General features: G+C 36.6%; 2 protein-coding genes across 3 annotated transcripts; both read left to right on the forward strand.

Moving 5' to 3' along the window:
* Positions 1-2,074: 2,074 nt before the first annotated feature.
* Positions 2,075-11,948, forward strand: LOC306895580 (transcriptional-regulating factor 1). Of its 2 annotated transcripts, none has more exons than XM_079458944.1 (14): positions 2,075-3,492; positions 3,566-3,609; positions 3,698-3,845; positions 5,349-5,534; positions 6,312-6,585; positions 6,695-6,749; positions 7,753-7,889; positions 7,972-8,075; positions 8,156-8,225; positions 8,405-8,493; positions 8,614-8,727; positions 10,163-10,255; positions 11,278-11,459; positions 11,544-11,948. In XM_079458944.1, the coding sequence occupies exons 1-14, from the start codon at positions 2,221-2,223 to the stop codon at positions 11,815-11,817; spliced, it is 3,042 nt and encodes a 1,013-aa protein (XP_079315070.1). In that variant the 5' UTR covers positions 2,075-2,220; the 3' UTR covers positions 11,818-11,948. The 2 variants fall into 2 exon arrangements, with proteins under 2 accessions (XP_079315070.1, XP_079315071.1); XM_079458945.1 differs by having other exon boundaries at positions 6,348-6,585.
* Positions 11,949-14,706: 2,758 nt separating this feature from the next.
* On the forward strand, positions 14,707-16,796 carry dusp23b (dual specificity phosphatase 23b). Its single transcript, XM_079458567.1, has 3 exons — positions 14,707-14,830; positions 15,471-15,757; positions 15,849-16,796. Exons 2-3 carry the CDS (start codon positions 15,488-15,490, stop codon positions 16,032-16,034), a joined length of 456 nt encoding a protein of 151 aa, XP_079314693.1. The 5' UTR covers positions 14,707-14,830; positions 15,471-15,487; the 3' UTR covers positions 16,035-16,796.
* The last annotated feature ends 27 nt before the right edge of the window (positions 16,797-16,823 follow it).

Consider the following 16,823-nt stretch of genomic DNA (forward strand, 5'->3'; position numbering starts at 1 on the left):
GGCCATTAGACATCGCTGTTGCTATAAGAGGACATAAGCAGAATTCCTTAGTCAGCACTTTAGACCAAACCAACTTCCCATTTCACAACCACTTCAAGTTATTGACTTCTGATGTGTTTAGACGTCCATTTGGCTGGTGTGTGTTTGTTATGATTTGGTCAAGATGCGATGCCTCTTTGTTGGTCATTTTGAGAAAGCAACCTTTACTAAATGAGAAGACAGATATAAAGAAACGAGAGAGGTAAGACCTTTATCACTATCTGCTAGATGTTAATATGACACAATAGCAGAGCAGCTCTTTTTTCTACAGATGTCAGTTTGTATGTTGTAACTCTATCTAAAGTTTAGGAGCTTAGATTCTAAACCTTGCTGAGAAACATTTAGCACCTTGTGATCATTTCAGTGACCCAAAAACTTGCGTCCACTCGACAGGTCTGTTGTTGAAAGATTTGAATTCTTTATGTCAGCAAATTATTCAAAGATAACAGTCATAAGAAGTTAATCAATTCAGTTATAGTTTTTATAATTCAACACACGCATAACCGTGCAAACCATTATTATACAGTTTGTGAACTCGGGAGGGTTTACCTCACAAAAAGATGAAGTTTACAGCGGGCGAGATTTTCTTAATGAAAGCAAGGTTGTTCAAACACAAAATGGTAGCTGGAGTCTGTTAGCAGTGTCATGTCATGTTTTAATCTTATGCAAACAAACACACAAAGCACTCTAATATGATGAAAATACATTACACCAGACAAAGCTTGTTTTTTATTATTGTTAATGCAAAGGTGACTGTAAATGCAGCTGATAAATGTTGTCCAGGTTTGAAACACATGTTGACCGTTTTACAATAATAATTTTAAAGTTTATTGAGTTGCACTGACACGAACATACAACATGCTTCAAATTAAAAAAGAAACTACTGTTTTTATATTCACGTTTCCTTTTTTATTTTAAAATCTTGTTTGTGCGTACTCAGTTTACTTTAAACTTTACATTCGTGTTGTTCCTCTAACTGGTCAAAGTCTGTCAGGTTCACACGCTCACTACATAGACTATAAAGCGAAGATGGAAACTTTGAAAACCACAACGGGCCCTTGAGTTTTTGACACTCGTGTGCTATGTGTTAATCTGATTTAGAGAAAACGAATTATTTGTTTTCACACCTAGAAAGCATACTCAACATCATTGTCTCATGAGACGCAGTCATACGTGCACAAGGTTTGAAAGATATTTTTTGTAAGATGTCCAGTAAGAGATAGAAAAAATGTAATGTCGGAATATAAGGTGCCCAATAATTTTCATGTCAAAGTAAAATGTACTCAATACACTCAAAATGGACACCACCATCATTTTGTTCAAATTGAAAATGAAGAGAGATAGAGATCAAATACGCATCCTATGTTCTAAGCAGATCATGTGACAGGACGTTATAAGATGGTGTCTAAACTTCATATGCAGATGAATAGCAGAGGAAATCTCACACTGAGTCATGCTGTGAATTTACTGTAACTACTGTGTTCTAAAGAAAAATATATTTTGGTTTGCTATATGGTCAGATTCTTGTTTGGATAAAGGAGACAAAAAGTTAATCTCATACAAGATTCAAAGTTTTTCAAAGAAACACAACACATTACGGGCAATTCAACATGACACCAGAATTAACTCTATTTTCTGCACATCGATCAAAAGAAAAACTGAATATTTTTCCTATTTAATATAATCTTCACAATGTGCATGACATCGGAAATAACTTCCTTGATGATTCCATTTTTCAGACTTTCTCACCTACCTTTCATATAGAGACCAATTTTCAAAGTAAAATATTCCAACTAACAAAATAATTTTTCATCATCATCATCATTATGTTTCGCACAAAATTAAGTCAGAATTATATTTGATACCTAGTGTATATTGTAACCTAAATAAGCACTCCTAAAAATACATGTTTTTGTTCTTTCCGATTTGCATAATTTAAAGTATTTGGGGACTTGACAAGCCTTTATACTCTCTTCTTTTTCTTTTTGTAGGAGTGACCTGTTCTTCAAGCTGAGAAAGGAGTTCATCCAAACAATGACAGCCCATCCAATCAATCAAAACAGTTTCCTTTTCAAGACTTTCATGGAATTTCATGGTAACATATGAACCACCATGTTACCACGTTCCCCCAATTCTTTATTATTACAACAGTAAGAAAAGTGCCCTGTTAATTTTTCAGAAATGACTGAAAATCTTTATGAGTCCAGTCAGTCAACTAACCACACCAATGGGAACTATTTGTTCCAGCATAGCCAGAGTGTGCCTCACTACAGTGCACCTAACATACGACACTCGTCTCCGATGTCTCCGTGCCTCAATCACCAGCATTTGGCATCTCCCGTCACTCCTGGAAACGAACTTGCTCCATTGCTCGATATGCCGAACAGCGCCGGTACTTGGGATTACAATCAGTTTGGAAGGGGATCGTCATGGGGGTCTTCTCAGGACGAACCGTCCGAGAGCGTCGGCGTAATACACCCTTTCAACATTATGGGTCAGAACGATTCCACCGCAACTTCCAAAGACGGCGGTGGTGCTGTTCTTCCTCAAAGGTTGGACTCATTCTCCAAGGCGTTCCCCTCCAAGAACATTCACCTTCTCTTCGAAGACAATGACAACAGGACTGTTGATAAAACCTCAGGTGATAACCACATTTCCAGGGGCTTGACGTTACCACAAAGCGGCACATTCGCCGAGGGGTCCGAAAGACAATCTTTGGGGTCTCCTGTTTATAATCAGATGGCTTTTCAGGGTCAAACGCAAACAATGAGCGAGTTTCATTTATCCGATCAAAACCCGCTTCATGGTCTTTATCAAAACCCTCAGCATTTTCAATATGGATGCCAGCAACACAAACAGACTTACGCAGACTCACAGGCTAACCGGGGTCTTCATAAGCCACACAGCCCTTGGCTTCACCAGCATGCCTATCAAAGTCATATACCGCCTTTCCCCATCAACCTAAACCAACAAGCACAACACCATTTACAACCCAGAGGAACGTTTGCACATAAAACTCACCTGGACTGTCAAGAGGGCCATGGGTCGACTCGATCTCCAACCTACAGCCAAGACTTCAGAGAGCAGCAGAGCTTCCAGGGCGGACATAGTTTGAGTCTCAATTCACCTCACTACCAAGACCAGCAATATATTAATTCGTTTTCTCATCCTAGCGGCGTCTACCAGCACCAGCATTCTCAAGAGCACGTTCAGACCGTCCCTGTAAAGCAAAGCGACGTGTTTCACGACGGCCATTTGCAGGCGTACGGCAAACACTCTGCACCCAACACACCCGTGTTTTCAAGTCTAAAAGACGACACCCGATCTGTTTTTAACTTCAACACACATAGAAGTGAAGATATCTGCCATCCCCATTTTTCAAACAAGAGTTCAGGCGTTTCACAATCAAAAATATTTCCACATCTCCCCTCGCATGCATCGCAGTGGTCACAGGTATTGTGTCTTTCACTTTATTTCGTTACGATTCTGCAGGATGGGGTTTTCATAAATGTCTCTGTTCTTGCAGGCATCTTCACCGGATATGCAGAGTGAAACCATGTCACATTACAGGTATGACATGATCTGAATGACCTATGTGTGGATATAATGTGGCTCTCATTTCAAGTTTATTTATTTATGAATCTGTGTTTGTTGTCAGGGCAGAAAATGGGCCGGTGAGAGCAGAAGGGTCGCAGGCTCGAATGAGATGCACCGTCTGTCAGAGGGAATTCAAAAGTCTTCCAGCCCTGAACGGACACATGCGATCCCATGGAGGATTTCGGACAAACTCCTCGACTCTTAAAGCGGTACCAGCCACCTTCTGTAGAACATGCATGGTCTTTATAATAATATTAATAAATGTATTTAATATATAAATCAACACAAAGATTGCATGATTAAATAACACTAGAAACCAAAAATCATTTTAAGACGGGTTTTAAAAATCCCTAATGAGTTCCCTGATGTCGACTGGTAGCGATTTCCACAATTTGGGGGCATAAGCAGAAAAAGCTCTGTCACCCCTAGAATGCAACCGTGTTTTAGGAACAAGTAGGTTAAGGTGTTTTAAAGCTCAGCCAAAAACTGAGGAGCGAGGTAATTGCAGTGCCTTATATGTTAACAGCAGAATTTTAAAAGCAACATGGAATCTTCCCAGGAGCCAAAACAGGAGTTAATGTATATGAGCACCACTCCTAGCCCCAGACAGAATTCTTGCAGCTGAATTAAGCAAATATTGAAGTTTGTTAATGCATACTTTGGAAACTCCAATTAGAAGGTCAGTACAGTAATCGATATGGGAAAAAAACGTAAGAATAAATCAACCTTTCTGCAACAGAGTAAGCCAACATTGTACTTAAGCGTGCAATATTTCTGAGCTGGAAAAACAAGGTCTTTAGGGTGTTCAGCAAGGCTTAAACGACAATGTGGGATCAAAAATAACATCTAGATATTTTTATTTACTTTGAAACTCCAGAGCAACTAGAGCTAGGGAACAAGCGTTACGTAATTGATGGGGAGAGTCAAGTAGCATGACTTCTGTTTTGGAACTATTCGAACACAAAAAATTGTCAGACGTCCATAACTTAACTTCTTAAATGCAGTGTAAAAGATAGATAACGTTTACATCTTGACCTGGTTTGAGTGGATGTATAGCAGCGTATCATCAGCATGAGCAATAATTGACCCAAAGCTAAAATATAAATGCTTAAATGCAAAAGACCAAGTATTGAGCCCTGAGGGACACCAGTAGTAACAGGACCAACCACTGATCTAAGGCCATCCACCAAAACAAATTGACCATGAGACGGATTCGAGTGGACTAATTAATACCGTGTGGTCAATGGTATCAAATGCTGCACTTGGGTCCAGAAGAATAAGGATGGAAACAGAGCCTGAGTCAGATGCCAATAACAGGTCATTAGTCATTTTAAACATTGCTGTCTCAGTGCTATTTCGTTTTCGAAAAAAGAGCTTATTAACAGCCAAACTATTGTATAATTGAGACGCAACAACACCCTCTAATATTTTAGCCAAAAATGGGAGATTTGAAATTGGAGAAAAAGTTGTTCACATCAGTATATTGCTTTTTTAAAACAGGGGTGATAACAGTTTTTAAGGCTGCTGACAAAAGACCGGTTAACAGTGAGTCGTTTAAAATTGAAAAGACAGTACACAAGACCCAAAAAACAAGTTTTAAATAAAATAAACACCATCTACTTTTCTGTTCCACGGAAGAACATTTATCAACATAATGACAAAACTATTCCCATTATAAATTTGTATTTTTTCATTTATATTGCTTTGAACAGAAAGAGGGACAGATTCATCTGCCGGGTGATGTTTTTCAAAGTAACCCTATCATCTTACCTGTATCAGTTCCTGTGAAGAATTACCCGACCCCCTCCAAACTTCCCCTCGGTCCTCAGTGTCATCAGAAAGATGGCGACCAGAGCCCACAGTCGCCCCTCCCGCCTGTGCGAAACCGGCCTTCCTGTGTGAGTGTTTGACTTTCACAGAGGGTATTTTTAGCTGATCTTAAAAAAGAAAATGGGGTTTTGTGACATTTTGTCTGAACCTAGTTTTTAACATTATCTCTACTGTATGCTACTTTAGAAACACCTTAAATTTGACTAAATCAACTTTATGCAGAAACCATACACATTTACAGTTTAGTGTCTCTCAGGCCAAACATATTAGCATAGAGGAGTGTAACAATATATTGAATTAGGGATTCAATGAACAATACTAGATTCGCAATAGGCTGCAATACTTCAGAAAGCATGAATGACATTTTTAATAACATTATTTAGAAGAAGTTACCCTGTGGTATACTTAAAGGGATAGTTCACTCAAAAATGTAAATTCTGTCACCATTTACTCAACTCAAGCTGTTCCAAACCAGTATACATTTCTTTGTTCTGCTAACACAAAGGAAGATATTTAAAAGAATGACAGTAACCAAGCAGATCTCATTCCCCATTTACTGCCATAGTAGAAAAAATAAATAAGTAAATGGAATAACTCAAGGGTGAGTAATTGATGACAGAATTTATGTTTTTGGGTGAACTATCCCTTTAACGCTCTCAAAGTTATAAAGAATAAAATATAAAATTTCGACACAGGCCACATCTAAATTCTAATAAATAAATAAACATTTTAGATATACATATATTTATATTATGTATATACTGTACATACACATATAGACACACAGCATATAGACATATAAATGGTCATTTATAATAATTCTTTATGTGATTGTATTGATAAAGAGATCAGTCTCAGATGGAGAATGTGGATCTAAACAGGGGAAACAGAGATGCCGTCAGTATTTGGTCCCTCTGATGATTCCTCCGCCCGGCACCGTTCAGGAGTCCAGAGGTGCTGTTCTCTTCAGAAGTCTGTTGAGGACACCCGGCAGCAGGGGGGATGATGTACCGTACACCCCTCCGCCCATGCTCAGTCCCGTCCGCCCGGGCTCGGGTCTTTTCAGTGCTGTGTGCAGTGGAACAGAGTCTGACGCTACTGCGCTGCACTGTTCAACAAGCAAGTGTCAATTTTTATTGAACTATAACGGTTGTAAAATATTTGCATGACTGAATTTTAAGTGCTGCTGCGTTATTGTCGAATAATGGAAGGTTCTGATCACCAACAGGTGTTGCAGACAACTGTGCTCTTACTTCAGGGCAGAAAGTCATAAAAGTAACACCGTAAGTTTTCTATGTGTTTTTGATTTCATGCATTCATTTCATGTTTATATGTACTGGTGGTTGCAAAGGCATTTCTGGTTGGTTATTTAAAACAAAATCAACCTCCGGACAGAAATCTGAACACAGTAATTTGTAAATTGAGTCAAATTGTTCAGCACAATCTCATGGCAACTCATTACTTTTTCCCGAGGTGGTTAACTCGTATGATCTCATTCCTCTTAAAATAGTTGAAGTTCCCATAAGTGCAGGCTGTACTATAGTTTATTTATGTTAAAGGGATATTTACTCACCCTCAATCCTGTCTGAATATGACTTTCTTCTTGAAGAATAATGCAGTTGGAGTCACCTATCATTTTACTTCCAAGTGGTGGAATGGGTGAATGGGCGTCGACTATTGAAGCTCCAAAAAGTACATCCATCGATGGAAGAACGGCTCTACGTGGCCATGTGGTCTTAACAAAAGTCTTCTGAATTGATGCATTTGTGAAAGATAAATATCCATTTTGAGAGAGCTATTAACGTTAATGTCTAGCTTCCGTTATCTGAGGCTAGTTTTTCCGGCAAATGACGTTCCGGTAATGATGTTCCAAAAGGATGTTGTGTTCCAATAGGATGTTGTCTCTGGCAAACGACGGCACTTGTCACCGTCATTTGCCGGAAAAACAAGCCTCTGGTTCATGCGCATTCGAGAAATGATGGAAGCTATGTTGTTAGTACTGACAATATGGATATTTATCTTCAACAAACGCATCGATTCACTTCAAAAGACCATTGTTAAGACCACGGAGCCGTGTTACTACCATTCTACCGCTTGGAAGTAAAACGATACATGGTATTATAACTCCAACCTTGAGGGTGCTGAAAACATGGAGACATTTTGTTTTGGCTGTGAAATATCCCCTTAACATTCAACTTCATATTATTTGGTTACTTTCAATGATTATTGTACATTGTTATTGAGAATTTGACACCGCACAGTAATTGTATTATCCCTTTATCGCAGTCACATTAATATTGGTGAAGAATTTCAAGCCACAATCCCAGAAATCAGTCAGTCCCTCATAGAGGAAGATACCCATAATGCATTTCTCCTGTGGATGCCCATCAATAACCTGAACACCCCTGATAACCAGCAGAAAGGTAACCTCTGTGGATTAACGTATAGTCCTAACAAATTCATTTATGAAAGTTTTTCAAAATCTACTTTATTTTCCCATCTCAGTGGACAACCTGTTAAAACTGGCTTGTTCTAGTGTCCTGCCGGGAGGGGGAACAAACACTGAATATGTCCTACATTGTCTTTTCGAGTGCAGAGGGGATCTTATGGTTAGTATGGTTTATTACAGCATGTCAGTCTCTAAAATGTGTTCCCTAAAAACTTTTTAAAAATGTTTTCATTGTTTCAGAACACCATTGAGAAACTTCTCTTGTCCTGGAGAAACACATCCGGCCCTAAACCAGACTATCATTACGCAGGTGTGAGACTGACCGTATGGTCACAAGACTGTAGTTAAAAATTGTCTGGCTCCTTATTTTTATGCAAATTATGAAATCATCTTTATGAATTTCTTCCTGAGGAAGTAAAACGAAACCAGAAAGGACATCAAGTATTAAACTACATTACAATGACTCCTCTTTCTCCCCGTCTGAACAAGGTTCTGATTCGTGGAGTCCTCAAGAGAAGCGACTTCTGAATAAAGCGCTGTTAGCACATCACAAAGACTTCTATCTCGTTCAGAAAGTGGTGCGTTTAAATAGTTTATTCCATGATTGTTATACATACAATCTTTTAATTCACATGTCTTTTTATGTGTGACCTTGTGGTTTGATAACTGTGAGAATTGTTTTGTTTGTTTGTTTTTAGGTCAAGACGAAGACTGTGGCTCAGTGTGTTGAGTACTACTACACATGTAAAAAACAGTCGCGTTTGGGTACAAGAATTAGTTCAGCCTTAACTACACCTGTTCACGACCAACAGGTAAATTACAGCCTTGTTTGTAATCCACTGATTTTATTGATATTTTGGTAAATCTATATCTGAGATTTTGGGTCAGATTTCAATACAAATTTAAACTTAAAATAAATGGTAGATAATGAATTTATTGGTAGTACCGTGTCTTAAAAAAAATTAAGACATCCGAGCACATTTACCCAAATTCTCACTACCAGAAATTTCAAAAAATTATATAATTTCTCATTACTGTGAAACTGAACATTCTGTTTTATTTAATTTCTAGGATTTATAGATTATGATAGTATTTGTTGTACTGCCTTTTTTATTTCAAACTGCTTTACTAAACTAATTATTTTTCACTTTAAAATCCAATGAAAAATCTGGGGAAAATGTTCTGAAGTATCACAGAAAAAATGCCATTATTCCAGCGATGTGACATTATGCGTTAGGGACGTGATATAAAAATTCTCAGAAAATGTATTTGTTACCAATATATCAAATCACCTGACTAAACCCTTGTTGATAGTGTAAATATCAGAAAAATATCAGTCTATGCACAAGTTTTCTAATTTATAAAAGGGAAGTAAACATGCGTTATGGATTTGACAACGTTTTAGGGAGATAACAAACTGTAGGATTTCTGTGAATTAAAATGCACAAACCTGAAGCAATAATACCCAACAAACGGAGAAGTGACGGCTTTTGAAAAAACATAGAAAAATTAATAAAATAAATATTATTTAATACATTTATTTTCATGTTCCCATTTATGAGAAATATGTACCGTTATGGATGTGACTATGAAAAACCATGCACTAAAGATGTTATAAATGCTTTAAAAACTTAAGGAGAGACCTCACATGGGTATTTGAATCACCAAATGTGACATCTGTGCTGTTACCATAGTTGAATTAGGTAAGGTTTTCACGGTAAGGTTGAGGGGTTAGGGTTTTATTTTTCTAAGCCTAACCATCAAATGATGCTAAAGCACATTGTATTTAAACACAAGAATACGATCGAAGTAATATGAAGCCACATCGAAACAAATACATTTTTACGAGCTCCTATTTACAGTAAACATTTTAAATTTAAAGTAAATTAAACAAAATGTAAAAATTAGTATATTGCAATAAGAGATAGGCTATATACAACAAAGAGTGATCAAATGTAAAATAACCAAAAAAGTATATATTATTGTTCCGTGGTATTGCCGAACACAACTATTATAAATCTGTTATTTATGCAGCTTTAACAGAATGAGATGTCATGATTTTAGTTTGTTAACCCACAATCACCACAGTGACTGTACCTACAAGACACATTTATCTACAGTCACAGTATCTACAGACTTGAATGTTTTCTAATCTAACATCTATTTATCATCTACGTAGATTAAAACTCCATCTTTGAGCATTACTTTGCGTGACCTACTGTTATGTGTGTATGTTACATGAATTAGGGGGACTGGACCATAAACCTCACCACAGGAACAGACAGAGAAACCAAGAGCACAGACAACTCCCACACAACTCTGTTTGTCTGTGAAGTGTCTGTGAGTATCTCTCAAGTACTGAAACGTTTCATTTCCTGTCATTTACTAGCATGTACACACCAAACTGCCTCTGCATTCTGTGAAATATATGAAGATCTCAAGGATTGTGTGACATCATGTGTATGCATTTTCAAGTTTGGTAGTATTTTATTGTAGTCTCTGTTTGTCAGCGTATCACTTTTAATATATGTTATACTTCAAAATGTTATGTTTAATTATTAAGACTAAAACTTAAATTGTTAGGTTTATTTTCTTTCTAGAAACTACATTTGGCTTAACTTAAATTTAATCGACAGTAGTAACAGAACAAAGTAAGTTTCTCACAGAGGAAGACATTTGAGACATCCTTAGGAAATCAACTTTGGTGTAACCTAGCAACTACACAGAACACACCAGCAACCTCACTGCAATGTGCTAAGACGTCTAAGACACATTACTTTAGCAACGGCATCGCCTTAGCAACAAAGGGGCATTAACACATGAAGAGTTGGGTTTCTAAAATGAGAACTCAAAAATCATGTCTCTTTTTGTTGTGCATTCCAATAAATATCAATCAAACAGTTGTTTTGTTTTGATTTAAATCCATAATAACTCAATTAATACAGCTAACTTGCATCATAAAAACACGATGACATAATAAAAAACAGGAGATATCTCATTTTGGAACCAAACTCTTCACTTCCTTTTTGATGACCATATACAGTAGCTGAGAGTTAAGTTTGGATTCTTTAGAATAGAATCTGCCCTGCATAAGATATTTTTAAATAATTTGCTATGATGCTTAAAGTCCTAAATAAAAATCCTATCATCATTTATTCCTCATCTGGTTCAAAATCTGTGTGACACAAAGAAGATATTTTGAGACATGTCTCAATGGTTTTGTGTTCATACAATGGAAGTCAATGTTCTTCAAAATATCTATTGTGTTATTTGGAAGAATGAAATTCTTACAGGTTAGATTTAGAAATTAAATGAGGATGATTAAATAAACATATTCTTTTTTTTATTCTTTTTTCTCAAAGCAAACAAACGGAAAGACGTGGAACCTGAACAATCCAGGTCTACTCTGCAGCTCTCCAGCAGAACAAAGAACATCCACGCTGACTCCTTTGGGTTCTGGTTCCGTACGAAGTTCCCCGTCCAACAGCACCACCAGTGGAGATACAGATTTGGCTGTTGTATTTCCCTGCACCGAGTGTGGAAAGTAAGAGTCAGAATCAGAAACATCTTAAAACAGTAATGATTCACCCCGGTTTTCATCTGATTCATACCGTGCCTTATTTCACAGGGTGTTTTTAAAGGTCAAAAGTCGAAATGCCCACATGAAGACACACAGACAGCAAGAAGACACACACTTGTGGCAGTTCCCCAGGGTCCCCGAGCAAAAAAATGGGATGGTGTCATCCGTCTGTCCTGTTACGCCACTAAAACATCCCACAAGTCTTTATTCCGCTGACAGAATAACAGATGCAAATGCATTCTCTTTAAATGATGTGGAGTCTATGCAGGACTACTCTCTAAAGACTGTCCTGCAGAGTCAGTTGGACTTTGTTCCAAGTTAATCAAATAAGAGACCTGTGTATGTAAATAATATAAACATTGATGTACTGAAGTTTTGATGTTTAAATATTTTATGAAGTCCTGCAAATTGTACAACACATTTTATTTTTAATAAACCTACAAATTAAACACATTCATGCACTAAATGTCTTGCACTGTGCCCTTATAATGACCTCATGTTGCATTGCAGCATCATATACAGATGCGGAAAAAATGAAGATACCTTTCAAAGTTATTTAGAGTTTCTCTTAATTTACTACATTTTAGGTAAAATTAGCGATATTTCTCTCAAATTTCAAATAAAAAATATTGTTTCTATTTGCATTTATTTGCTGAAAATAACAGAAAAGATGCTCTGTATTTTTTCAGACCTCAAATACTGCAAAGAAAACAAGTTCATATTAACTTTTAAACAACAAAACATATTTCTACATAGAAAAAGTTCAAAATGTTTTTGTGATAACCTGGATAAATGATCACAGTTTTCATGCCATGCTGTCAGTCTTTCTCATTGCTGTTGGATGACTCTTTTTTTCAACAGACACTGGACTGGAATTAACACAATGCATCTAGACATTTCAAATGGTCTCTTCATTTTTTCCCATAGCAGAATTTATTTTAGGGGTATATATTTCGTATTTTTAATAGAGGATAACAAAATGTTGTTTAAACTGCTTATTTTAAACTACTTATGCACTTACAACCGTAAATGATCTGACTATGTGGCACATTTCAGTTGGTCGATTTCAATGAACTACAAAGTTTCTGATTAGCAAGGACTCTCAGAGTCACCGATTCGGTTTCATGACCCAAAGTGTGCTTTAAATACATGTTACAAAATTCATCTTGGGGATTTTGGGGATAAACTGGAAACTTTAAATATGAGGATCTAATACAACCCCATGTTTAAGCATTCGTTTGTCAAAGAAACGCGTGTCTGAAAACAACAACGCGTCAAACCCCATGCGCGTCGCGACCGCGTTGCCCCCTATCTTCCCCAAAATCTAAAATAACGAACGTGAATCGGGCTTTAGACCGATGAGCCATCCTGACATATTAAAGCTTATTGAACTTGGCAGTGGTTTTACAACCTCAACTTAAGGCATTTATGTATTCATTTTATGTTGTTACTTTTATTTAAAACAAAATAAACAGAAAATGACACACAACGTGTTACAATGAAACATAATTCCATAACACACAAATGATAATTAACATCTTTTTTGTAAGAGTGGTGTCCCAGTTAGCAAGTAGTAATCGGTCCGATGTTGTTATTATTATTAGTAGTAGAATTTACTTCTTTTTTAGTATTATTATTGTTGTTGACATTTTTTATATTATTATTAGTGTATGTTTTTACATTAATATTTAACCCTATCGTGAGAAGAAATGTGTCCAGAGAGCAAAAAATAGAGAAATTACATGATAACTTTATAATATTTGGAATGAAGTATAAAACTGCGTCAGAGAGAACGCTCGTCACATAAACAATTCGTCCGATATTTACATTTAACCTTTATTAAGGTAAATATCACAACTATTAAAAGTCCTGTCAGTTATGTCTGAGCGTACTAAGATTATGGGAAATGATGATGATATCCGGGAACATTATTGTCATAATTGAGATATAAAAATTGCGTGGTTGGAACTTCAGGTCTAGAGCTGTGGCTTATATTATATAACCTTTAGACTTACATGCATCAAGCTAAGCGAGCAACATGGAGGGCATTATATATCCATCATTCTAAAAATAAACATTCAATTTTACATCTTTTAGTTTGTCAAGAAAATTGAAGCGTTGTTTTATTAAAGTGCGCATGACCTCGTGTGCTCTAGGACCCTGGGGAATCCATGGACGGAGAGTAGTAGGACACTTTTAAAAGGCTTGTTTGTGATGCCCCTCGCCTCCCCAAGGTCCCTCCAAACAAGAGTAGACGGCTTCAGTAACTTATTTTAGACAAACTCTCAACCATATCAAGTCTGTAAGAAATATTTTTGATATTTTCTTTGACAAACGAATGCTTAAACATGGGGTTGTATTAGATCCTCATATTTAAAGTTTCCAGTTTATCCCCAAAATCTAAGAAATTCATTTAAAAATTGTATGCGATATTCTGGAGAGTTTATACGGTATAAACTGTAACTCATTTCCAGAAAACACAGAGCATACTTTTCTTTCATTCCCGGACAAAATGCAAATTTAACATGTTTATATCAAATTAAATACGGAAACTGTGAAAAATGAGGTCTAAGTTCTTACTTTTACTAGCTAAGAATTATACCCAAATGTATTTTTTAAATCACCCTGTTAAAAGTATTTAGGAATTATTAAGGATAATATTCAAGACGCCATCAAAAGCAAATAATAAAAAGCTGTAATTATTCGAAAATATAAATTATATTTCTTGGTTTGTATTTTTTCATCTGGATGGCTTGAAATGGATCTTTCTTTCTTTTTTGTCTTTGTTGTTTGGTTTGTATAATGTTTCATTAATTTTTCTTGTCTTTGCCCCTCTTAAAATTGATGTTTTTAAACTAAAGGGTCTTCGGCGAAGCCCACATCGATCGCCCAATCACAGAACGTATGGTGGGAGTGTCGTGGATGTCAGACATATACGTAAACATGACGGATACATTTTAATTCTAAATTATTTAATTCACATTATTGCTTATTTATTTTCTATTAAGCCAGTTATTCAATAATAAAAACGTTTAATGCAGTGCATTTTCTTACCTAAGGTATAAGCCATGTTTTGTTGTAGATTTATATCTTGTCTCTGTACAGCTGAACAACACAGCTTCTGTATAAGGCAGACACATACAATAATAAATAAAGATGATAAAATATAATCAAGTCTGTTCAAAAATGGACTCCTAATTATTGTGCCTAGTGCCCTATAGGTCTGCACTTCCTGACGTCACCAAGTGTGGACACGGAGGAGGTCCACAAGACTGGAGTGCGCCAGTTGGGACAGGTCCTATTTCTGACTCCGACTTTTCAACAGTGCTAGTTCAGTATGTATTGCATTTCAGTTTTTAGTTCAGAAGGATTTGTTTACATCAAACGTTTTGTTGTACAGACAGTTAAGTTGAAATATTGATATATAGGTGGAATGCGCACGCAGAGAACGCCTTTGGAAAGCGTGTAGTGTATTTATAAACGTGTAGTGTATTTAAATGCGTGTGAGCGTGGAGTGTCATGGATCTAATGAAAATCATCCTGAACTTTAAGGGTACATTATTTCTGACAAGAAAAATTGTTATTCGTCCCTAGACCCCATAGACACGTTTGGCTTATGTTAACAGTCCAAAATGTATAAAACCAATATTTGATCTTATAAATTTCGATTCTATTGAATGTTATGAACACATATTGTATTATTAATGGTTCTTTTTTTTACATTGCAATATTATTTAAATACTTGATCGAAATGTACACCTGTTGAAAAAAATCTGCATATGCTGGTTAGGTTCTGAAGCACGGTATCTGGTCATGTGCTGGTTTAAGATGGTCCTGACCAGGACCAGCACATGACCTGCTTAAACCGCCAAAAAAACAGCTGCCATGCTTCAAAACCTACCTGTGTCAACAAGGTAATGTCATGGTTTCCTTATCCAGGTCTTTTATTGCAGCTGTCACATTTTATTGTTACAGAGCAGTCATTGAAACTCATGGCCTCAGCACCGCCTCCAAACTTCTCGTGGGTGGATCCTGGTAAAGTGGCAGGATTGGCAATGCCCAGGATGACCGCTCAATATCAGTACCTGCTGAACAACGGCATCAAGCACCTGGTGAGCCTGAGCGAGCGTAAACCTCCATATCACGACACCTGTCCGGACCTGACCCTTCACCATATCAAGATACACGACTTCTGCGCCCCAACGTTTGATCAGATAAAGAGATTCTTGTCTATAGTGGAGGAGGCCAATGCCAAAGGACAGGTGAATACCATCATAGGCTGCATTCATAAAAACATCTTTTTATCTTTAAGAAAGCTAGAAAACAGTTTGTTGTCTGAATGTGCTGTGGCAGGGAGTCGCTGTGCACTGTATGCATGGTTTAGGCAGGACGGGGACGATGCTCGCCTGCTACCTGGTGAAAAGCAGGAAAATGAGTGGAATTGATGCTATTAAGGAGATCCGAAGCATTCGACGAGGATCCATCGAAACCAGAGAACAAGAACAAACAGTGGTGCAGTTTTATCAGAGTGTAAAATAGGAATAGGTTTCTAAATGGGTAATTTTATAATGTTTATAATAATGTACTGTAAAGCAATAATATATATTTACAATCTAACCAACCTTTTGATTCAATATTTCCTGAGGTTACTACATTCAAAGGTTGTTTTTTGGCTGAAGTAATGATGACTGTCTGTGTAACGATGCCTTTACTGCAAACTATGGTTACTGTAGCAAAACCATGAAACTCATTTTTGGTGTGTTTTGCACGCTAACTTCAGCACGTCACATTTAAGAAGCTCTTTATTCTGCTCCTTGTTCATCTTTGGATTTATAAAAGGCCATTTTCTAAGGAATTGGTGTGCGTTGAAGTGTTTTGTTTAATCCACTAGATGGCGCCCTTTCTATATTCTCCAAAGATTACCTTTAAAAAAAGATGTCACACATATCTCTGGAACTATGTTTTGGTTAATAATGGGTCAAATATTTGTAATTTTTGTGTAATTTATAACTTTCGCATTATGGCTCGAGACTTAATTATGTGAATTAATTACATAATTATTTTGGAAAAGCGCAAGTCCGAAGATTTTCACATGGTCTCCAACCACCTCACACATCGTTTACTGTAACTGCAAAAAGATAACAAGATGATGTCATGGTAATACTGTATAATAATCGCTTCTTTGGAAAGTGTAAAATGACTTAATTTGTGTCTGGAACAACGACAATCCTTTCTTTGATGTGTACTTATGCAGTAAATAAATGGAATCTGCCATTTGGATTCAAGATCATCATTATCTATATGTGATTTTAAAGTCAACTTTATTTT

This window comes from Barbatula barbatula (assembly GCF_947034865.1).
Source record: "Barbatula barbatula genome assembly, chromosome: 6".
NCBI lineage: Eukaryota > Metazoa > Chordata > Actinopteri > Cypriniformes > Nemacheilidae > Barbatula > Barbatula barbatula.

Coding starts and splice junctions, on each gene's coding strand:
- dusp23b (XM_079458567.1), top strand. CDS start 15,488: ATGGCCTCAGCACCGCCTCCAAACTTCTCGTGGGTGGATCCTGGTAAA. Junction 15,758..15,848: donor AGGCCAATGCCAAAGGACAG/GTGAATACCATC, acceptor GTGCTGTGGCAG/GGAGTCGCTGTGCACTGTAT.
- LOC306895580 (XM_079458944.1), top strand. CDS start 2,221: ATGACTGAAAATCTTTATGAGTCCAGTCAGTCAACTAACCACACCAAT. Junction 3,846..5,348: donor ACTCCTCGACTCTTAAAGCG/GTACCAGCCACC, acceptor TGCTTTGAACAG/AAAGAGGGACAGATTCATCT. Junction 8,076..8,155: donor AGTGCAGAGGGGATCTTATG/GTTAGTATGGTT, acceptor TCATTGTTTCAG/AACACCATTGAGAAACTTCT.